Source organism: Tinamus guttatus, unplaced genomic scaffold (genome assembly GCF_059628265.1).
Source record: "Tinamus guttatus ecotype Peru unplaced genomic scaffold, ASM5962826v1 Tinamus_guttatus_pri_ptg000327l, whole genome shotgun sequence".
Classification (NCBI taxonomy): Eukaryota; Metazoa; Chordata; class Aves; order Tinamiformes; family Tinamidae; genus Tinamus; species Tinamus guttatus.
Window position 1 is genome coordinate 4,622,000 of NW_028288861.1, and position 25,143 is coordinate 4,647,142.

General features: G+C 39.2%; 1 protein-coding gene across 1 annotated transcript; it reads right to left on the bottom strand.

Moving 5' to 3' along the window:
• Positions 1-16,234: 16,234 nt before the first annotated feature.
• DTD2 (D-aminoacyl-tRNA deacylase 2) lies at positions 16,235-23,593 on the bottom strand. Its single transcript, XM_088529355.1, has 3 exons — positions 23,486-23,593; positions 18,640-18,709; positions 16,235-16,727 (listed from the first exon to the last, which is right to left on the bottom strand). The coding sequence occupies exons 1-3, from the start codon at positions 23,591-23,593 to the stop codon at positions 16,402-16,404; spliced, it is 504 nt and encodes a 167-aa protein (XP_088385481.1). The 3' UTR covers positions 16,235-16,401.
• Positions 23,594-25,143: the final 1,550 nt, after the last annotated feature.

The following is a 25,143-nucleotide window of genomic DNA, read 5'->3' on the forward strand; positions in this document are numbered from 1 at the left end:
TCCTCCGCTCGGCGCTCACCGGAGCGCCACCGGAACACGGGCTCCAGCTTCGGGCTACAGGGCTTTTTTCCCCAACTGCAATGGACAAAGCCCTAAGGAACCTGGTTTAAACTCAAGGTTGACCCGTTTTTAAGCAAAAGGTTGAACTAGATGACTCTTAGCAAAAGAATAAACTACATGATTCTGCATTTTATCAGCTATCCCACTTACTAATCACAGTGTCAACATATAGGAAGCACTTCCTGTTAATCAGCAAAGGTCTAAGTTTATATTGCTCTACTAAAGTGGTTATTGTAACATGGTTCTAAGTGTGATACTTCTACAGTCAGAATGTGCAATTAGGATTTGAGTAATCTAAATTAAAAGAGAAAAACATTAAAGTGTAACTGGTTATCTTTAGAATGATTATTTCCTAACATAACTAGAAATACTAACATTCCTCAAAAGTAAGGCTGGATCAGTTCTGAATTACAAAGGCTGACTGTTCATCATGCCAGATTTAGTGAAAACAAGAATGCCAATGAGGCGAACAGTCACAAGTGGGATCTTTCCAGTGTCAGCCAACAAGGTCAACGCTGGTTCCAAGACGCTATGTACAAAACGAATACTCTCCACCCTACTCAAAACATCTACCGACCTTATTTTTACTGAGTTGTAAGCCTGTACACCACGAATATTTATGAAGTTTTAAAATAATTTTAAAAGGGGCATAGTTGTGCAATTTTCTAAGAAGAAAGGGAGCAATGTAGGGAAACGAATTTCTACCATAGCATACTGGTTTTGCGCTCAGGTTGGAGATCAGTGCATGGTGCTTAAGGGCCACGCACAGCAGCATATAAGCACAGTGTGTGGAGAGGATCTAGGGATGATTAATACTTGCATAACAGGGATATACTTGATAAAATGTTCTAGCCAGCTTCTAAATGTAGAAGGAAATATCAAACCTAATTATGTACAGTCAGCCATGGACGCATTTCTGCTCTAACGAGAGCCATGACATGGCCACGTGCTGGGCTAGGCAAGCATGATACAAGGCAATGTCTTTACCCAACCAACTGCTGCTATATCCCTCCCAAGTAAAGTGATGAAGATACAATCTAAAAAAGGAAGGACACATCCATTATGTTTAAACTTGTAGAACTATCTGCCAATCCCCTCATACTCGTCTTTCCTCCTCATGTTATTTTGATCCTTCTCAATTCAGAAAAGAAATCCAGAAAATAAATGTGAAGCTTACTGAAAGAAACACACATCATGCCATTAACGAAAATAAAAAGGTATACCTGACTTATACTATATATATATATATATATATATGTATACAGTGATTTAAGATAGGGATTTTCTAGCTAGCTTGATGCAGCATTTGTTCACTTTTGTCTACAGAGAGCCAAAGTAATTATGAGATTTATTTTCCCATCAGTGCTACATGAGTCCTTTGATCAAAAATTCCTCTTTTTCCCCATGAGGTAAGTTTATTTTACATTTATATTATGCTGCAGAACTGTCACAAAGATTTATTGGCCAGTGCAGAAGTTGTTCCTACTCATTATTAATGAAAGATTTTTCATTTTCAAAATGACAATTTGGCAAGTAGAATTTTAAGACTGATTTAGTAAAGAGCTAAGAAAAAAAAATCTTAGAACAAGTGCTGTGAACCCTATAGATTGAAAGGGATATGAGGTAAATCAAAGATTTTTTTTTCAAAAATCTACTAAACCACACCAAAAAGAAAGCAAGCAACTTCCTTATAGCCCTTTCCTTTTTTGAATATCTGCCTAGAGCAAATGGCTTCAAAATACATGGTTATAACTGAGCCAAAAAAGCAAGCTGAAAAGTTTGAAACAGATCCATGATATCTGTCAGGCTCATTCTGAGATAGTTAGCCTCCTAGTGCTTTAAAACCTGATGGAAGTACTCCACTGACCATAGGTTTTCTTCTTGTTTTTCACATCAAAGTGAAACACACAAACCCCAAATTAATAAGCTAAAAATTATAGTAATGAGCAGCAGTGGAAACTTAATACTTCACTTTTTTTTTTTTTTTTAAGTTTTTTTTTCCTCCTCTTCCTTCCACCCTATAACACATCTTGCTTCTATGTTAAAAACAAGATTATTTGCACATTATTTGCACTAAAGCAGACTCCTAACCAATCTCTCATAAAAACATATATATGTGTGTATATATTTTTAGTGAGATCTATATATGTGTGTGTATATATATATATTTCTTAATTATGACTCATCATTTCAAGGAAGATCGCCACCAGTAATGGAACCTATCACACAGATCAAGCAGGTATTTACAGACTTCTCTCCTCCCTTCAGGTTGCATCTTTCTAGCAGTTCGTTTCTCTTCAACAGATGCAAGCTCTGTCCTGACAGAAACCTGGCTACCCCAACCTGTCTGAGCACCACGCTCCATGGCTCAGCTAGTACAAAATGCTCCTCCACGTCTACCTAATGGAGAAAAAAGAGCACTGCAATAACTTTCCTTAGTAATATTTATTTACATTGTTCTAATTTCGGAAGTAGTAAAATCACTCTGTATTAAATTTGATATAAAGCACACATATAATAAAACTGTGATTCATTTTTGTCCCAAAAAGAAATCTGGCAGAGAAGTAAAAAAAGACACTATTCTTCTAACAATTTATCAGTGTTACTCATTTCCAATATTTTCATAACAGCTTTCATTGTACTGACAGCACAATCAACATCATATTCAGCACATTCCTAAGAAACAGAGCACCACACATTCATTAGCTTCAAGTTGTCTTTCACTGCAAAGCAGCAATATATTCAATGACTTCAGCTTCATGTATTTTTTTTTCTTTAAAAAGTGAGATTTGTTACCACTTATCTAGAAATGAACCAATATATTTAAGAGAAGGTCTTCCAGTCTGTCATGTTTAGTTATGGTCATTAACAGTTCTAATCAATTTTACTCTTGCAGCACTGCTTTAAAAGTTTAATGGGATGATCATTACCAGTGCATCCGAGCTAACTGGAGGACAAGATAATCAATGCCCAAGCCTATTTTAAGCACTTACACATACCTATTTAGAACATCTTCAAAACAAACAGTGCTTCTATCCAGCTCCCTCAGGCTTAATTCTGACAAGAGAAAGCGAGTATGATGTTTCACACAGCTATCTGGGCCAAACACCAACCAAATTCAGGCATTAATGAATGGAACATATCCCAAAGCCAAACCCCAATAATTACAATATATCTTTTACACTAGTAGGCAAACACAAGGAGGCAACGAGGTGTGGAGAAGACAACAAGCGTAGGAACAAACTACCGGGAAGTTCACAAGGGAAACAGCCCTCAGAACCAAAGGCTGAGTTCTCATCAGCTGTCATTTAGTCAGGACTTATCATACCCACAAAAAGCCACTAATTAAAACACCTTCCAGTGATAGAATTTTAATAATTTGATAAAAAATAAATTCTGTTTATTTGGATGCCAAGAACTAAAATCACAGTTCAGAATAGCTTGAAATTTAAACACTGGCAACGCTATTTAAGTGGGTATACCCAGCTGCTATATAAAGCTCTTTATTTATCGCTATTCAAGAGACACGCCAGTCTTTGTTTACATATTGGCTTCCAGAAACTATTTTCAATTAACACACACAAAGTCTGTAACAAAATCTTCAGTAGGAGGAAACCAAGCTAAATAAAAGTGCAAGACATGAACACTCCAGCATTCCAAAACCCTTCATGCGGCAGAAACCTCTGCATCAGGCCAACCTCTGCCTTTTCTCTATATCCTGAAGCCTTAACTGCTTTTCACGTGGCTCTATAGAGCAAAGAAATGTAAAGTAACTGCTGCATCCCAACATCAACCGCATAAAAACGGATCAGTGAGTGTGCAGCAGTGCCAGTAATTCTTATCCTCTCACTAAGCAAGAGCTGAGAATTTCATGTGCCCATTCACTGCTTTCTTACATGCTATTTCAAAGAAAACATATGAGCAAATTCAGGGCATTTCAGCCCCAAAAGTGAGAAAGAAAAATAAAGAAGAAATTAAACCCTGTGAACACTGACCATTTCTTTATTGGATTAATTCTTTAATGAGAATGACTATGAAGTAATTATGAAACAAGAACCCAGCCTTTAAATGCATAGCCAGTTAATGAATAATCAGTCTCACCAACATGAATGAAGCTATTCCCTTGCATTAAATTGATTTGATAGCTGTTCATCTGAAATTAATATCCTGCCATGGGAATGTCAGGTAATTTACAGTGTTAGGTTACAGTCAGCAGCAGGAAACCTGAAGTCGAGCACAGAGGGGACACAGTTGTGATGTTCTCAACTCTCTGTGGAGAGAACAGGTTACGTGACAAAACCTCTCTAAGAGCACGAAACACAATATACAGAAAAAGAGTGTTAGGCCATGGAGGAAAAGGTGTGAGATAATAAGACTTAAATCAAAAACAACTTTAGACCTTAACTGTAGATTTTTTAAGTTTGCTAACATGTGAAAAAAATGCAGGAAAGCAAATCTTGCAGCTGAATACTCATGTATTTTACTGTATATGCAGTGTTATGAAGGGCTCCAAATCCACTACAACTTAAGTTAACTTCTAGTTGAAATAAAGACAGATATTCACTTGCATCATATGCTTATCCCAAACAGCCAAAAACAATCAAGAATCTTACCAATAGGCTTAACAGCAACAAAATTGACAGGTCATTACTACACCATCCATTTCCCCTAATTATTGATGAAGAGTTCAGACTGGAACAGCCTGCACTTAGATTTTAAGTTATACATTACATCTGCATAGAAACATGCTTCTGAAATCAGAGATGTTCGAACAGTACGTCTCTATTTCAGGCTGATCACTTAACAGTGTTCTGGAACAACACAAAATGCTCCAGCAAAATTATGCATCTATCAATGACTATTTGACAGCAAACATTTAGGCATTCTTTAAAAATATAATTCAGGGGATCTTCACATCCAGGTACAGTGCACATGCCATGTAGATAGAGCCGCTCAGATAGTATAGTATCTGTTAATATTTTCAGCTACTCTCATCTATGTTGCAAAATAAAAAGGCTGGGTTTTGATGTCTTTTCGAACAACAGCGCTCATACAAAGTACATGCTATTTCCTATCAAATGCCAGAAGAATCACCCAATATCTGGAAAAGTAACAAAGCTGGATGACAATAAAATTAAAATGAAATCTGTAGCAATCCTTGTTTTGTATTTGTTGTTTTTAAAAAACAGTTATACAAAGAACTTGACCCACCCACAACCCTCACACATAAAAGCAGATGGCATCAGTTAAGAATTACAACAAAATACACACGTGCTGAAGTATGAAAGAATTGACAAGGCAACGTCCTCTAGGAACACTAATTTCTGTAAGGTTTTGAGAACAAAGATAGACAAAGAAAAAAAGTCCTCAGAAACATGTCTGGAAATAAATTCTCTGTTTTAGCCATGCAAAACATTCAGCATATTTTTGAAAACTCATGCTGAAAGACAGCCATTCACAGAACAGATACAATCACTTTTTCTTTCAGGTTTCTTACTATCACTTAAATCTTTATCTCTATATGACAAACACTATTCCAGAAGACAAAGAAACAGCTACGCTCAGTTTCTGAGAAATGAAAAACAGCCATTTCCTGAACTTCACAGCAGGCAGTACTAGCACTCTCAATGCCCTTAGCACCCACCACACTTGAATATTAGTTTGATTCATCTCTGAAATTTTAAGTAAAATAATAGATTTGGCTCTGTTACAAGGATCTCTGATCATTACTTATTTACAAGCAACCTGGCAAACTGAAAATACATAAATGCTTCTAGCAGTCAGAAAACCAGCAGAATATCTGTCAATTCCAATTCTGATAAAGGGAGTTTAAGACTTGCAAGGATTTAGTTAACTAAGCCTCAAAGAGCAATACCTAATTTCAGATAGAATAAAAATGCATACAAACTGCTGTTTTTATTTCTTTGCCAATTTTTACAATGGTGCTACAGCAAGGCAACAGCATTAAAATCATGACAAAAAAAAAAAACACAAAAAACCACACACATAAATCTTAAAATTAATTTCAATATATCCGAACATATCTTTCTTAATGATGTAGACAACACTGCTTGTTTAACAACAACAACATATAACAACATATCAAATAGAATATGCTGACCTTTTTATCACAATGATGTAAGTTTTGCAAAACTCAGCTTTTAGCAAAATATTAAATTGACCTGTAATTGGCAATATACACACATAAGAATAATCCAAAGTGCAAGCTGATTTTAGTTATCTGTTTTCCAATGAAGGAAATGTTGAATGCAGCCTAACTTATCATTATATTAAAACACATCTTGATTTCTGGAAAGCTGGAATTCCTTAACTTCTGGAATAAAACACTTTTTCCTGGAAATCCTTCCGGCTACAACAGTACATGACTAGTTCTATAGTGTCACATACTTCAGCCACAGGGAAACACACCAGCACAGAAATCCAGCAGCAGAGCCCTTCGCAGGGGCAGGCTCAGCAGGAGCCCTGCCTGGCAGATCACTGAGCACTTTCAGGGCACAAATCACTGATGTGCGTTCCCACCATGATTGATTCTCTGGATGTTTCAGATGTCCACAGAAAACTCCAAAGCAGCTCAAAGCAACTAAGTACGCAGAGATTCCCTGATTTTTTGGTTGTGAGGTAAATGTACACACACACACAAACATATATATATATATATATGTATATATTTACGTTACTTAATGATACTAAGTTCCAGTTACTTAATGACACTAAAAACTAAAATGGTAAAAGGAAACAGGACGAGTATTCTAAAATCACTTTTGTCAGAACGTATTTCCAACCTCTGCTCAATTGAAAGGTTCTGAATTTTTGCACACATGCTGCATGGACTAGTAAAGCTCTTCACATACTAGGGTACAACCTCATGAACTAGTCAGTAACTCAGATATCTAACTGACAAGAAAAACAGTCTTCTGTGCAGGAATCAAGCACGAGTTTTCAGGATACTGAAAGTACCACAGCACTGGCTTCCTTTTCCTTCCCCCTCCCTTTTTTATCATGTCACTCTCTCAGGAAACAAGAAGCAGACTTCTTTCCATATGCAACCAGCAGTAATCTATCTTTGGTGTCTCAATGGTCATTTCATCTATGAGTTAAGTGAAAGTATTACGTATCATGGTGAAATAAAACACTCAGGAAAACACTAGAACATGCAAGAAAGCACAATTGTGAAAACAGGTTAACTATTTCAGGCATGTAAGATTAAAATAAAAGTTTAGCAAAAATAATAGTCACTGCTATAACCATTTAGCTCGATTAAAACAAAACCCAGATGTAAAGAAACCATAAATAATCCAAACTTCCCAGAATGTCAGAGTTTACGTATAGCAGCACAAAGCTAAACTCACTTTAGGATGTTACCTGCCCTCCTCCTCCGTGTCTCCACAGGCTTCACTCTTGCTGGGAATGAAAGCGAGCGGGGCGCTCCTCTTTCCCTCCTCGCCAACACGCAGCCCCGCGGCAGCTCCGCAGAGCCGGCTCTAAGCCCCGTGCGAGGCTCCCCGCAGCCGCGCTCTTGAGCCTTGGTGGCTGTCCGGGCTGCGTGGCCAGGAATGCAAACGGTGATGCTTGCAGAAACACCCACACCGCTTCACGCACCAGACTTCCCAATACTGCCACCCCCTCCCACAAAATAATAACGATAAAAGATTTATTGAAAGATAAAAGCGTCCCCTAGGACTTTGCATGCTCACCGCAAACCGCCCAATCCCTCCCTGCAGTCCCGGTATCTCTCTACTGACGCATCTCACGCAAATAACCTCCTCTCCCGCGCATCCCACTGTGACTTGGGCCGAAATTCATCCGAATTCACCGCCCGTCCCGGGTGGCGAGGAGCAGAGCCGCCCCGGGGCAACGCGGGCGAGACGCGCCCCGTCCCTGCCGCCAAAGGACCCTTCTCTTCCTCCTCCGACAGCAGCCGCCTCCAAGGAGCGAGCGCGGGGCGAGGCCGCAGCCTCCCGCCGGGGCGCCCGGGCCGTTCCGCGGCCGAGCCCCGCTCCCCGGGGCGCCCAGCGGCGGCGCGGACAGAGGAGAGGCCGCCGCGCGCAGCGCCCCGCTCCCCTCGCCCCGCTAGCCGCCCGCCAGCGCGGCCGCGCCGGCGCCCCCCGCGCCGCGTACCTGGCGGGCAGGGCGCTCCGCGGGGCTGCGGCGCCGCGCGCCGCTCCGGGCGCCGTCCTGCGGGCAGGGCGAGGCGCGGGGGCCTGCGGCCGAGCTGCCGCCGCCGGCTCGCGAGGGCGGGCGGGAGGGAGGGCGGCAGGCGGGGAGGGAGGCGCCGCGCGCAGGGCGGTGCAATCGGCTCTGGAGCCATCGAGCGCCCGCCGCGCGCCTCGCCTCGCCTCGCCGCGCCGGGGCGGGGGCTGCGCCGCTCCTCAGCGCCAGCGGCCCCCTGGCGCGCGGCCCGCGCCAACGGCCAACGGCCCGCGCCGCCAACGGGCCCGCGGCCAACGGCCCGCGCCGCCAACGGGCGCTCCTCGGCGCCCCAGCCCGGCCGGGCGGAGCCGCAGCCCCGCGGAAAGGTGCCGCGGTGGCCGGAGGAGGCAGTCGGAGCCCCCGAGGTGGAGCCGTGTGCCCCCTGCGAGCCCGAGGCTTCCCGGCCCTCCAGCCACCATAACGCCACGAGGATGAGCAGGAAGGGGCTGCGCGCGCGCGTGTGTGTGTGTGTGGGGGGGAAGCTTAATGGATTCAGAGAGGTTCACCTGGGAACGATCATCCTATTTATTTAGCATCATAATGTTGCAGCAAAAAGTGGCAAAGTACCAGGCCACCAAAGTGGATTTAAGAGGTGCAGGTGGGCCCTGCAGCAGGGCGTGCATTCCACTGGAGCCCCTGCTTACCCCACAGGACTACCGAGCTCTTACTCTCTTAAGAGGAAAACTAGGATGCAGCAGGGAGGAGCAACTAGGAACTGGTCTCTGTGTGGGGAAAAAAAAATCAAAAAGCTGGGGAGCTTATTTTATATCACTGAGATTTATAACTTGTTCTGATCTGAATCTGTTATGACATCCAGTATTTTATAGTCTTAATCATTTGTCAAATCCAATGCTTGCATATTCTGCTTTCACTAATGTAAACTTGGATTTCAAAGAATGACCATATCCCAAGTCACTGACTCATTCTAAGTCTTACCTTGTTAGTCAGAAAAAGTACCTGGTACATTTTTAATATGGTTTGTTCTGCAGAAGTATTCCCATTGAAGGATTTGACTACATCACAGGGCATGACTTTCATCCTTGGAGCTTTTGTAAGTGAATTAATTAGTTATGAAAAAATGCTCTGTTTGGGGAATTTTCTGAATTCTATCTTCAAAGTTGAAGTGCCAATCTTAAATGACTAAATAAGCAAACACTAATCTTGAGGCATTGTAGATGATGTCCAGTCACATTTTTTTTCCCTTCATTCTGCCAGCCTACCCAGTAGAGCTAACTGGCAGACAGACATGAAGTCTGTTTTCTATTAATAATATTCATTTGAAAGTATATTTCTGCTACCTCAGCTGCTGCAACGATGCTGATGAAGAAATAATGACTTCTGGAAACAACAACTAGGTTTGACTTTTTAATAAATTTAAAAAATGATCTTTTATCTTATTATTATAAAAGTGCAACACTGGTTAAACCATAGACTGGAAAACTAATACTTCTCTCCACAAACCAAGTTCCCTGGGGCCATATTCTTTGAAGTGGTGCAAGCTTTTGTGAATAGTGCCTGGGGTATGTAAATGTAGAGGCTGTAATTGTGCCTAACCCTTATATAAGCTACTAAATTCATCTTCAAAAATAAACTTGCCATGCAAAGTTTACATACAGTGTAGTTCTAAAAACATCTGTATTCAGTCATGTAGTTCATACTAGTAAAATATATTTCAAATGCATTTACATAGAACCTCTTATCTCTTGCTACATATATAGGAGTACCAGTCTGCATTACCATATATGGACATTTTTGCTTCAGTTTTATTAAATTGCCTGTGATGTGGCAACATGAGTACTGTTGCAATGACCCTTTACAAAAATAAGCTGAAAAATATATATGGTAATGGAGAATACCTAAATGCCTCATACGTACAGTACAGAAATAGTTTCTTCATTTCACAAAAATCAGCTCTACAATTCCCTACTCCTATAAAAGTGTTAACTCTCAGTATTGAAAGCAACATACATCCCTGTGGAAAAGTGTTACTTGCTCAGTTAACCTCATTGTGATCGGATGAGTTGCTGTTGCTCAGAATGAAGCAGTCTGCCATTCATCTGGTGAGAAAGGTCAAGTAAACTATTTATATTCAGAGACTGGTGGTGCTATAACATTCCCAATAATAAACTCCAGAAAACAAGAGGGACTCTTTCTGACATATATGGGGTAATAGAAAGACCCTGGTAATATTTTCATTTGAGGGGTTGATAGTAGTTAGCTCAGAAACAAAATCAGATTTAGAATATCTTTTGAAGATGGTGGTTGTTATTACTCTTACTCAGTCTGTTGTGGTAACAGATCCCACTCAGAATTAATACCTCATAACAGGAAATGTTACATTAGCAAAGGGCAAGACGAAACTCAGTAACACTCAGTAACAAGGACAGTTTCCCATTTTTTTCCAACAATGCTCTTTGCTAAAATTATACTGGCTCTAAATAATTGTTTTAATGCCAAACTGATACCAATTAGTTCAAAATAATAATAAAAAGAATGCTAATGCTGAGTGCTTCTTCTACCTGTGGGTTTAGCTCAGCTTTAATTTTGCTTTGTGGTAGCAGTACTGATGAGGGCAAGAATCCATGGCATTTCCTGGAATAAACTATAGGTAAACTGTAACTATCAGCTATATGATCTTATTCCCCTAGATTGCTCAGTGTTAACCATGCACTGATTCAAATAAGCATTTACTTCATGAATGACACATCCTTTTCTGTCTTTAATGTCATAATTCTGAAATAAAAATATATTCTTGTATGCAAGTTTATAGTGCTCTGTTGTATACAAAGTGGAATAATTCAACATATTCACCATGTAGTTATTCATTTCCTTGTTCCCCCATTAGTGCTGACTGAGCTTAAGTTGCAAATCAGTTAATAAAATAAGCAACTGGAAAATAATCGCAATGCAGAGAACTACTGATTAGTCTTCTCATGAGTTAGCCTGTTTTGATAAAGTGAGTTGACTGATTTAGAGCATGAATCAGTTCTGTCAGACAATGCAGTTGTTTTAGAGTACATGCAATCTTTTATGCCTCTGAGCTAAATATTTTCTTATTTATAGCTCTATAAACCTCAGTGACTCTACTGCAACAGGAAAGAATTCCTTTGAATTCAGCAAGACTATTCAATTCAGGACTAGGGGTGTGTTTTAAAGCAATAATACAGCAAATGAAATTGTATAAAAAGGAATGCCTTCTTATCACAAAAAGGTTGGAAGAGACCTCTGAAGATCCTCTAGTTCAAGCCCTCCCTGCTTAAGCGAGGTCACGTACAGCGCATTGCCCAAGGCCCTGTCCAGTTGAGTTTTCAATATCTTCTAGGAAGGAGATTCCACAATAGCTCTGGGCAACCTGTTGCAGTGCTTAGTCATCCTCACTGTAAACACGATTTTGGAAAAACTTTTTGCAATCCCTTTCCTAAGGCAGCACATCTAAATAGCTTAAATTCTTGCACATTTTATTATGTATTGACCTAACAGAGCACATTTTGTGACACAAAGGGAAATACAATTAATTTTAAATTTACAGTAAAACAATGCACAAATTTATATGAACTAGAGACGTGACAGAAATACTATTTATTTTTTTTCCCTACTGTGTATGTCATTCCTACTATAGCAATACTGTTATTTGTAGTGATAAAACACTGTTCATGTGAGGTACTCAGCTTTCTCTAGACGTTAGCTCAAGCCACATTTGTGAGGCAGAAGCCAAAACAGGAGAAAGTAAAAGTCAAACTCATACAGCTCCAGCCCCTGCATTCCAAAGCAAAAATAACAAAGGTAACTTTCTCCCTTTAGTTAAAAAAAAAAAAAAAAAAAAGGCAGTGATTTTAAAATCCCTCTTCTCGCTTTTTGTTCTAGTTTCATCTTATACTTGGAAAAAGTGGAGCATAAAAATTGCTTTGCCTGAAGCCACATACAGACAATAATTGGACTAGTGGGCAGTGCTGGTTAAAATAAAAAATGTGCAATACTTTCATACTATTTAGGCTATTCTAACTGCGGGGTGGTTTTTTATTTGTTTGTTTTTCTCTCTCAATTCCCTAAATTGATGAGGGTCTCAGATTTTGAGCAATCTTTACCCAAGACAGAGCTTGACAGCAACAGCTGTTTCCTGCTTTTACTGTGATCTCAGTGCTTTTGCTAAGACAAGGCAGCCTGTGGATCTAGAGACAGGTCTCACTGTGCTAGACAATGCACTAATACAGCGACTCTTTGTTTTCCTGAATATGCCTAAGGGATATGCTAAGGATACCTACATTAGATGTCAACAGAGAAATGAAGAAATCAAGTCAGTCACATAAGGGGTTGGTGACAAACCTCGTGCAACCAAGCAGTGGCTTTCCCAAGACTGCTCTAGCACTTGGTAATGTTCCACTCCAGCTTCAGAACAGATACACAACATATTCACAGAAGCCCCTACAGAGAAATGGAGAATGTTAAGAGACTAAAACCAGAAAATAATGGAAAATTAAGAGATTTGAACCCCTGTCTCTAAAGAAGCTATTTTTATATGATAGGTGAGGTTCATCTGATCATGCACTACTCTTAAAACCAAGTAAGTGCCTCAGGCTGGCGGGAACTCACTTCGCAGGAAGCGACTAAACAGGTTGCACAAAGTTAGAGCAGAAAAAGGAATTCTCATGTAGCTTCCACGCTAAGCAAAAGCAGGCATCACAGTTGCACTGAAACACAATGCAGAAACAGGCAAATATCCAACAGTCTATCAAGTGGGTGTCATCTCAAGATCAGTAAGCAACAGTCTGCAGTGTTTACGTACAAAATCTTGTCACCGGCAAAAAGAAAAAGAGCTGTTTTTATCTAGCACCAGGTCTGCACTTTACTTGACTACTGGTTGTCTATAACCTTGGGGTTTCCAATGCCTGCTTGAGCCTCATGCCCCATGCCAGTCCTCCTCTACACTGTATCTTTTGCCTTTTCACAGCAAGAAACAGATGTTATTTCTCTACAATATTTAATATCTACTCTATTAATAAAGTATTATATCTCATTTTACACAATACATGTTACTATATAAAAACTGTGATTATACCACACAAAGCAAAACAGAAACGTATTAGCCGTAGCTTTCTGTCCTTAAAATATTCCAACTAAAACAGGTAAAACCAAGGATCCAGGAGGGCCAAGGAAAGTTCAGACAAATCAAGTCCGATAAGCCTCAGTTGTGAGCCTTACCAACTCAGGACAAACCTGTGGCCTGTTACTAGCAATACTCTATTACTGGACTACAGGGCTACATAATGTCATAGAACCACAGTACAAGTTGCAAAAAAGTATGATAATGCAATGCCAATGTGCCACATTTGAGGATCACAGAAACTAAGTTTTCAAACTTGGAAGGACATCTGCGTACCTATTCCATCTAAAAGAGCAAAGCAGGTCAATTATGCAAGAAAACAAATTGGCAGACACCTGTTTAACATTCAGATAAAATGCTACATATGCGGAGAGCTTTGACATGGACAGCAAGAGTAGAAGATTATACAAACTGAAAGTGTTTTTTAAATTGTACTTTGGTGAAGACAAACTCACTATGCAATACATTTTCAGAGACAGAAAGTACTAGAAGAGATGTTTATTACTCTGCAATTTTAGATCGATATTTGCACGTTGCATACTATATGTAACTGAGGTAAAGATGGCCATGAAGGGCACGGAAGGAAGTAGGCATACTGCAGACCAGACCATAAGCTATTGCACTCGAACTCGTTAGTTTTATGAGTCCATAGTCCATGCATGCTCCCTGGGTGTGTGTACACTGTGAATGAGTTAGAGAAGACCTGGGCTAAGAATTACTGTGTGATAGTTGAGCCCTCCTCTGGGATCTCATCAAACTAGAGTGGCATAAAGACTCTTGATTTTTTACTTTATTTCAAGGAAGTCAGAATACTATCTGTCATCCAACAGATAATCTCTAAATGTAGAACAGGAGAATTATTTGAGCTTTAGTTTAGTTACAGAATAAAAACTTTCTAAAGCAGTGCCATGTCATTGCTTAAGGCATATATTCATGTCAGAAAGATATGAGCATTTGGCTTTGAAAATTTATTTTAATCAATTTTTCATCAGTATGGTCCACCATGTTATAATGGTTTCTTTCACTAAATGGATCACAAATCAATAATAAATGTAAATAACGCAGAACAAGGGACACATCACTCTGAGCAGTCAATTTTTGCTGTAGCAAAAGACTGCAGAAATCTGTATCTCAAAATAGATAAATAAATTTATCTAACGCTGATAGATAAGTAAATATCCCAAGATGTCATCGTATATTTATAGAATTAAAAGAGTTGTATTTCAGTAGTTCTTAGGACAAGGCACAGCTTTTACACAAGAATCTCTTATTTTTTGTAAGTGACATCAAGACAAAATTCAGTTGAAAGTCTGTTTTACACTAACTTCAACCTGATCTCTTTCTGAATCTGTAGGACCTTTGAAACAGAGATAATTGTCAGGTTTCTAAAGACTTTTCTGGAGCCGGGCTGGGGGGGAAGCGCCCTATAGATTTTCTGTTAGGCCTCAGAGGATTCATGCCTGAGATCTGCAATTCCTGTAAGGTCAGTGAGCTGTGGTATTACTCAGGATGTTTTAGGATTTGATCTACAACATAAAGATTCCTTCCCCGTCTCCCAAGTGGAAAAAAAATCAGGATGAATTTGTAGCAGTTATTAACATGAGGACAATCTTATTTACATGTCTATTAAGAGCTTGGCACATGATTCATATGGCATGTCAAAGCTGTTAATTATTAATGAATAAATATGTAATTTGAGACCTAAAATACTATTTCCTGACCATTTACGTGAATAGCTTTTCCTTCAGCTATAAGAACACCAACTGCCAGAAACTCAGCATTCTTAAGTATTTTGTAATTACTAACTGCACATTATGGTAATACAAAAATCTATTATTCTTTTGCAGCAAAACTAAGAACTTCTTATCTGTTCAAAGTGCGACTCATTATCTACTTTGAGTCTGCAGATTACACATCTAACTTCATTAAAAATAGTGGCAAAATATTTCTAAATACTGATTCTCAATCTAAGCTTATATGAGGAAACATGAAACAGACCATTACTTAACATAAAAACTTAAGACTTACTGTAATCTGTAGGACACACGAGCTATTTTGTTTTCCAGCAGCACCTTCTATCAGAGGAATATAGAAACATACGTAAAATTGTCTCTGCTCTTGTCATGATATGTAAGGGATATACACTAGTCTCTGCTTTAGAAACTCAATAGGAAGGTGGAGGAAGAAATTCAGGCAGAGAGAAAAGTGATAGGACAGCTTTTATCATACCATTTTTATTTTTGTTTCTGTATTTTAGTACTTTTCCCAAAGCTATGTTATGAAACAAATGAATATTCAACCAGACAAGGAAAACAGAACATGGGCTAAGTCAGAGCAAGCAGTACACAAGAGGGGAGACAGAGTGCAAATTCAAGAAAACAATTCAGTAACTTCAGTCTCTGCCATGCCTCACTATTCCCTCCTCAAGGCCCCAGAAATGGAGCTCGATCCCCCGGAACTGTGTTCAATCCCAGGACCACCTAAAAGCAGCCACCGCTGCAAACTGCTGATGCAAGGGGACAGCCTGTATTAACTAGGACTTACTGAGAGGTTAAAAATTCAGGGAATTTCTACATCCAGTATTTTTGTGAAGTAGACAGTATTTCTAATTTAGAGATGAAAATAGAAGGACATAAAAAAGGAATTCAGGGAACACAGAATCATACATATAGCATTTTATCTCTTAACTTTACTTTCCTAATTGTACTTTACATGCAATATCTGTCATTAAATAACACAGGCAATATCCCCAATATAAGATCTTTTTAAAATCCTGTGTTAAATGTTTTCATTGAATCAATTGTATTTTGGTAATATTTCACATTAAGATGGATGTAAAACGCTCATTACCACAAAACAGTCTCAAAGATCGCTGTATTTACTGAAATTGGTGACACCAGTTAAATGAGTGAAACAGTCATTCTTATACTGTACCACCCAACTCACTTAAGTGCATTAATGCTCAGAAATAAAAAGCAATACAATTGCGAGCCAACACTGTATCCAAGACAACATTTATTTTTTTTTTTTCAAAATTCAATCAAATGAGTGAAAGGTCCATTTGTATCCAGGTTTAACACCTGCCTGTTTCCATATGTGCCATGCTTGACCAAAACACCTGCTTCCATGCATTTGGCATTGGCAGCAATTTCTTTCTCACACAGAGACACAAACTGAGAATAAAGTTCAAACCCTTTTTCTTTTTCAATGTTGGTATGGTACTGCATCCTTTTTCCTTTCGGCTTACCACCTAGTGTAGCTTGAGGTATGATTAGCACACTGCCTGGCAAATCAAGAACGGAAACGTACTTGCCACTTTCATTTTCACTTAACTGAACATTCAGCAGCGTATTGACTGCAAATAAAAATAAAACAAGAATTAGTGTAACAAAAATTCAACATCACACTACAAAGCAAGATTTGAGAGTTGTGTGACAAGCCATTTAATAAAATATTTAAAGTATTTTGTTAGTTCTTTATCTGAACTCTAATAATCAAATTATTGAGTACAACTCATATTTGAAAAGAGGCAGATTTTAATGAGAGAAGACACTGGCAGTCAATATTATCAGACTAAGATTTCTGAATATTGTGAAGAACATGAAAGAATGTATTAATATAATTTGTCTAACGGTTGTTTGGGGGGGGGGGGGGCGGAATGGACAGACGTGTTTGGCCAGCTAAAATTCTTAACTTTGCTCTAGCAGAAGCTCCCCACAGAATCTTAGGAGCCAAGCACTGACTACTTGTGGTCCAAACATTGTATAATGAGTCTGGTGCTTGCATAAGCAAAGTAGAAGGTTGGGAAATCTTTAATACACTTTGGGGAAGTTTCTATCTTGGATTTCTTTTAATTCTATTTATAACTGTAGCAATGTCAAACCCACAAAGAATTCTGCTGAAGCAAAGTGGACAGAATGGAGAGTGACGCAGGTTCAGCAGCTCAGTCTGAACTGGAGTACCCTGCAGAATTACGCTTAGCAACGTGCAGGGGTCAGCTTTTCTTCTGAGAAAAGAGGGAAAGATCTCAGATCTCTCTAAACCGAGTTAAGTTTAACAGAAGAATATTGTTTGAAGCAAAAAGTTACAATTCAGAAGCAACAAAAACCTCAATGTTCAAAATATATTTAGGAAAAATATCCCTTAAAACAGTTAATAGTGGTAGTGGATGAATCTCCTAACAGGAGACAGAGCTTTCATTTCTGCCCCATTCCAGCTGTCTTGCAGCAGAAACGTTATTACTCTTAAGTAATATTCTCACGAAACTCCTGCAAGCACAACATCAACTTTCATAGCTTGTTTTAAATACACCCCATGATTTCAAGGTAGTTTAACACCACAACAACTGTGCCCTCCAATACTGAGATGGAGCCCCATGGGAGCTGCCCTCAGCACCTGCAGTAGGGCCTGTGCTTATGCATTGCCAGGTGTTTCTGCTGGTCCCAGCAAGTAGTTGTAAAATAGGTTTAGTGAAACCGAGATCAACAAACTCCCCCCAAAATACAAGGGTACACTTCTGTGCTGACTAGATGGGATTACTGAGTTTCTCCATGTGATTGAGCACTGCTGACAGATGGAAAGAGGAGAAAGAAATGAAATAAAAGTTAAACAAAAACAAAACCACACGGGACGAAGGCTGAGAAAAAATCACCAGCATTTGGCCTTATTCACAACATCTTCTCCATTTTGATGTAAATATTAAAATGGGTGCTAGGAAAAAGAGAAGAACTGCAGATGCTCCTGATCACTTTTGATGTGAAAAAATGCACTTGAATGACTAACAGTATAGATAGTATGTCTAAAACAAGATGAGAAGGACACTAATTATCCACCCAACTCCCTCTGCTGGCTCTAGCTTTCAAACACTGCACATAAAGCAAGATCAGAATTAAAGTATTCCTTAAATCAAGCCATAATCTATTTGAAAATAGGTTTCCTTAAGTTGAACTCAGTCTTGGACTGAAGCTATTGCTTGATATATATGTAATATGCCAGATAATTGGTGCAATTTTTTTTTGCATTTCCTGGAATGCTACCATGAACATTCAGTGTTAACTGACTTTGTAGCAGATCAATTGTTAGCAAATGGACAAAGAAAACTGCAATAAAAAACAACCTCTTTCAGACAGCTGTTTGATTTGGAATAATGCTATATGAAGGTTTTTGACTTCTCTTAATCCAAGTGGTTGCTGCCTTCTCCTCTTTAACCACTTTTCTTAATTCTCCTCTAAACAATACAAGAATTTGTAAGGAAGATTGTATCATACCAATTTTTGGAACAAGATCTTCATCAGCACCTTTGAAGAAGCATATGTAGATAACAAGCCCTCTCTGGATCTAAAAAAAGATTTCACAGAAGTGTATCAACATTTCCCAATGTCCACAACACACTTAGCATCAAAACTGTCATCAAAAATGACAAAATAACAGGAGAATAAAATTTCCCAGTGCACTCGTACCATACTTCAGTTTTACCATAGCTTCAGACATATATCTATAGGTCTTATGGGGCAGACTATTGAGGTATATACTAATTACTTGCACAGTACTTCTACATACAATTAAACCAATCCATTACCTCAATGTGAAGGCAAATTCAGTTAGAATTTACAATGAATTGTATTAACATAAACTTACAGTGCTTTGTATAACACAATTAAAAGCAGAAGCAAGATGAACTACATTACTTAAATCCACAATAGCAAATAATGTAAGCTTTTTTTTCTTATCAAACATATAGGTAAAATATTTATATATGAATCATAAATTTTATTCCAATTACGAAATAGGAAAAATAGCCTAGTACTTATCAGGAAAATGAATTATATTTTCATGTTAAAAATATACACCAGTAAAGAACCATTTGAAAAAAAGCAGTTTGTTAATTACAGATTTAAACATGGTAATCAATAACACCTTCGAGATGTTCAGAATATTATAATGTATTAAAAATATTAACAGGGATATGGGATGAAACATTTAAAGTACGGCACTTCCACAGACTCAAGCTTATGCTATTTCTTTAGCCTTCATTCAGAGGCTATTTATAAGAATTATCTGAGTAAGAAATCAGGTCAGTATAGAGGAGAATGCATAGCGCAAATCTTTTGTAGCTCTTATACTTTTGTTTATTTCACAAAGAATACATATGTAACAACTGGTAAGTTAAGAGAAACCAATAGGATCTGCAGCCAACAGTGGCTGTGTCATCCACAAGTATACTTAGACAGTTTGACTTCTTCAGTTGTCAAGAAAGAGACTTGCCAGAAATTAAGATCATGATAGAAACAAACAGCAAAGATACTTGGGGGCCTATAGGCACATAATACACAAAAAACCTAACTGCTTTGTCAGGAGGAAGTATGCTTATATTTTTTCATGAGAAAAAAGTGTCAGCGTACGGTAACTGTAAAACACAACTTCAGAGATGCTAGCTATATTGGGGCAGGAAGGATGATGTTGCCAAGGCAAAAGGCTAGAGAAATGTGAATGGTTTCTTAAAGATACCTTTTTCATGTTCCCCCCCCACCTCACTCCCATTTGTTAAAGGGAAAAGTTTCTCAGATAGAAATAGTGCTTAGCTATATGCATGAGGCATATGAGTTCTACCGCTGCTACTGCAGACATTCAGCAGAACACTCAAGGCGCTGACTGAAAAACATGTGCCTTCTCAACTATTTTGTCTAGTGACTAACTTCTGAAGTAAGATTGCTCTTCTGAGAATTCAGAATGAGAGATGGTGAGAAACAACACATGCTAAGATGCTTTTGAAACCTGTAAAGGGCTCTTTAAAAGAGAGGCTCATTTGACCTCTGCACAATTTCATAAACAGTTAAAGAAATCAGATGGTCTGAACCTCAAATGATGTTTCAAACAATCTGTTCAAATGAGAGGGAGATATAAGCTCAGCTAGGCATTGGGCTAGTGCCAGGAACAGGCCAGCACTAGAACATTAGTAAAACAGGGAAGTACATATATGTAACTATTTATAATTTAAGACAAACAGGCCACACAAGTTTATGACACATATCTGACCACTACATTGGAGGTGACTCTGTAGAGCACACACAGATGCTCATTCTAACTTGATACTTGTGATACTCAGTATTTTTGAAACTGATATAACATATGTAAGAAAATCTGGCAGGAGCTCAGTTAAGAAAACCAAGGTAAACAAAGTCATCTACAAGTTTTCAAAATGGACAGGTAAAGACTAAGTAAAAATATGTATTTTTTCAGTCCCAGGAACTTTGAACACTTCAAATAAAACAAAACAAAACAAAAAAACAGCCATTTGTCAAAGTCCTCTGTAAACAATCGAAGTCTACAAGATAACACAAAACAAGGTTTTTAAATTAAACAAAATGATATAAGGACAACCACTGTAAGGAGCTTAATGACAGGCACGCAGTTGGTCTGGGAAATCATTCTGTTATCAGTAAGATGCTTTCATAAATAAATTAACAAAGCACATTACTTGGCACTGCAGACACATTTTACTATCATATCAGGCAACCTGCAATATCAACCACCCAAAACCCAGCCCCGCAAAAGACCAGTCAGCCTTAACAATGCTGCTTCTAAATACTATTTCAGCCCTTTAACAGCTAAGAGAAACAATTACTCCCTCAACTGCATTTCCCTGAATTTTTTCAGGGTTTATTAGTAAAACAAATATATTCTGTAAAATGAACTTTCTTTCTTTTTTTCCCAGAAAAAAGTAATGCAATCGATAAGGAAAAATGAGACACTTTGGACGACAGCTTACAGAGCCAGTTTGTAAAACTAACTTGTAAAAATTCCATTGGCATTTCCGCTTCAAGTTCAAATTCACTACCTTTATGAGAAGATTTATTCATATTTCATATATTCAGTTGCAGCAAAAGAGATGGCAATCTACCATAGGTCACAGAATAAGCCTGAACCTGGTACTTGATATCTCTTTTTCCTATCTCAAGCAGAACCTCCTGGGGAAATGAGATAAGGGAGAGTGTTTTCAGTCTGCTTAGTCTGCTTGTATTTTTAGCTGAATATTTTAGCATTTTTTATTCCAAAGCTGTGAAATATATATATAAAAGAAGAATTCCCTTCTTCCCTCTCCACCCCCCCCAAAAGAATTGCTGTATATGCAAATATTTGACAGATGCCTCTAATTGATGTTTCTTCATAAACAAAACATTGTTACAATCCCCTACAGGTCTGAAAAAAATCTATCACAATGTTAGTCATGTATTGATAAAATATATACTCCTAACTTCTTTTCCAGATAAAGAACATCCACTCTAAAGTTCCCAAAGCACCTACATAAATCCTTTCAAGCCCAGAAGCTATTCCAGGCCACCTACATTATGTGCTATATATAGTACATTAGAAATCCTCAAGGTGAGGACCTACTTTTAGGCTGTTCTGAAATACCAGGCATACATTAGCTTGGGTAAATAGCTGTTTATGAGGTTTTGTATTTCTTTATAGAAACAGAGAGCATGCAGAAAGAGGAGCATTATCCTAGCAGGAAACATCAGAAGCAAAGATTCATTTCAGTTACCTCCAAAGTAGTCATGCCAAAGAGACTATGAACTTTCCAGAGCTTTTTTGCTGCAGGGTGACTAGCTCTTGCTATGCTAGGCTTACTTTAGAAAATCAAGGTACCCTGCAAAGACTTGTAAGACAAGATATTAAGTTTTGTACCTGGGAAAATACCTGTTGCTTATTTTGGCCAAATATCCTACAGATACCTTTACTGCTATTACTTTTCCAATGATTTTGGTTAAGAGATTTAAAACTTCAAATAAGAGACTTTAACAGCATAGCCTCCTTATAATATATTTAGCTGTAATATGTATAAGCAAAACCATCTGCCTCTTCTTTAGTTGTTTAAGAATATGAGCTAGAAATAGGATACTTCCAAAAAAAATAATGCAGCTGAGCAACTTTCACCATGGTCCTTACATTGGGAGCCCATTACCTTAATGCAATACATAGATGCCCTTCAACCTAGCACAGCGTCAGTGCTAGGATGCACATTTTCTGTGAGAAAAAATGACGTTTTCCCAGATCACACTGCGGAAACTAGATATGGTGCCTCCACCTGCCTCTTCTGATTAACGAGGAGACATTTTAAGAGCAATGAGAAAGTCAAACAATGAAAATGGAAAGACATGGGCAAGCATACTTTATTTTTTTAAAAAAAACTTTACATTTGTTGAACAATCTCATAAGCATATTAGAAATTTTACCTTTTAATGGTTTTGTGATTTACTAGATGTAACCCCATCTGCTGTCTTCTGACTGTTACAAAAACAGAAAAACAGAAGACAAAAACAAAGCCCACAAAGGCTAAATGTTTCAGGCCTACATAGGTGAATTATTCTACAGTAGGTAATTAATAAACAGTACTAACTATGGCAGCATAGCGAGTCCCAAGGCAGCCTTCACGCTTTGGTAAATAGCCCGAGGCAGTACACGCAGTTCTAACAGTCTGGAGGCCTCTCTACCTCCTCTGCCATATGGCTACGGGAGGAGAGAAATTATGATGTCTCCCTTAAGCTCTGTGATGGTCTACATCCCAAAACCTAACTTTCAGGTCATAGGTGGTCAAGGGGAAAAAGAAAAAAAAAGAAAAAAAAAGAAAAAAAAAAACCCACAACTTCACAACTACTGCTACCACAGCTGCACAGCTGCACCCAGCCTTTCTTCAAGGGCACTGAATAAGTCTTCAAGCATCAATTTGTGAAGTACAAACTCGGAGGCAGACTTTTTGTTTAAAAAACAGCTATTTGCTACCAACATTGTGCTGATGTTCACACTAGACGCCACTGCATTTTTGTCTGAATTAGCCCAAAATAAAGCCAAGTTTCAGAAAGAACTCAGCACAGCTCGAGCTTCCACTATGCTCTTGTCAAAATTAAGCCTTTCTCTTGGCCTGAAGCACTTGTTTCTCCGAAGACAGACTCCTGTTCCGAGCCAGGCCAGCAGCGCGGGGGATGCCCTGGGCAGCTCCCTGCCGCGGGTAGCCCAGGGGGGTGGCTGCAACCCAGCACATTGAGAGCAGCTTACGCAGAAAGCGGCGCAGGGGGCAGCGCAGGGACGGGCCCCGCGAGCCCCGCACGTTACCTCCACGCACTCGGCGTCGGAGCGCGGCCCGGGCGGCGTCACCTGGAGCCGGGCGGACACGCACTGCTGCAGCAGGGCCCGCGCCAGCACGGGCCGCGGCGCCGCCATGGCCGCCCGCGGCTCCCGAGCCTTTCCGGGTCGGCGGCCCTTCTGCGCAGGGCCGAGAGGAGGCGCCTGCCTTCCCGCCCGCCCTGAGGCGGGAAGAGAGCCTACGCACACTCCCACAGACATGGATACATACATACATATACACACATATCTTTTATATATATCTCCTCTCGCCCTAAGCCCTGCTGCGCACACCGGGCTTCACCCGCTGAATCGATTAGATTTCAAAGGGGGTCTGTTTTCACTTCAGAAAGTACGCCATCAAAGCACACAGGCATGAATGCCATCTGCCTATTTCCTAAGCAATTTCACGAGCCCGTCTTATTGCGGCTTATTATTGCATTTAAATAACAGCAGTGCCCACTGATGTTTATGAGATGCTGGGTACTTGGTAGACCTATAGCACAGCAAATGCCCGACCCAAAGTGTTTGCACATGACAGGGTGACTAAAATGGAGGGACACTGATAGAAGACACCTGAATTACAAGTCTGCATGAAAAACATGACCACAACAAACCAGCTATTTAATTCAGAGAAGAATTCGAAAAGGTGTGTTTTGCAGAAAGTGAGGAGTTTCCTTTGCAAATACATAAAAGCAGCGTGTATGGTGCATAAGGGGTAAAGAAAGCAGGAGGCTCCTTGCTACAAGTGATGTCCTCTAAGGAGGGGCAGGTAGGCAAGGATACAAGGGATACACCTTTGGAGTAAATGAACAACTTAACAGTGCCCTACTGCTACCAGGACATTGTGTCTTCTTCTCATGAGAAATAAAATATTGCTTATTTATCACTGGTGGAGGGAAAATGTTGCATTCTTGGCCTAAGTATAACATGCCATTCAGCTTCTGCATGAAAACAAAAGACAAGCAGTTATTGAACTAAATACTAGTTGTTATTTTTTTTAAAAAAAGTATGTATATCTAATTCTTGTTTTTGATTCGACTAAGATGAGCTGTTCACATTGGAGCATTTCTTTTTAACAATACTACTGCTTCAGAGCAGGCAAAGAGAACAACAAAGCAAGCAGTAAAGACATAAGAGATCTGTATAACCAAGTTTCATAATTAAGATCTGAAAAGAAAAAAATTGGACATAGTTCTGAAATGACCTTCCATAGTTAATAAGAAAAGTTAAAACATTGTAATGTACCTTCTATCATCTTTCATGTCTCTGGCTACATATGCTCATATTCACTGAACAGTTCCTAAATTAGGAGACTCGTGCCTTTTCCTGTCTGTGGAGTTTTGACAGATACAAGTTTTAAACATTGACTTCAGCAAAGTAGGGAGGGATTGATGCAGAATTCAGCCTCGCTGAATTAATTTGAAGATTGAAGGTTTTATTTTTAAAGCCATGTTAAAAAAAAAAAGAAAAAAGAAAAAGAAAAAAGATGAAAACTTTACAGCACCAAGAAGCCAAACCGTATTACCCATCCTCAGTCATAGAATAAAATACAAGTTATTTGTGGAAGATCAAGAAACAATATGGAATCACTACTAGCCATTGCTACAGTGTAGCAATGTGTAGATCCAGCTCCTGTCCAGTATTGT

Excerpts from the sequence above, each read along its gene's own strand:
- DTD2 (XM_088529355.1), bottom strand. The coding sequence starts at position 23,593 with ATGGCGGCGCCGCGGCCCGTGCTGGCGCGGGCCCTGCTGCAGCAGTGC. Across the intron at positions 18,710-23,485 it reads CCGACGCCGAGTGCGTGGAG|ATCCAGAGAGGGCTTGTTAT; the intron begins GTAACGTGCGGG and ends ATCTTTTTTTAG. Across the intron at positions 16,728-18,639 it reads AGATCTTGTTCCAAAAATTG|TCAATACGCTGCTGAATGTT; the intron begins GTATGATACAAT and ends TTTTATTTGCAG.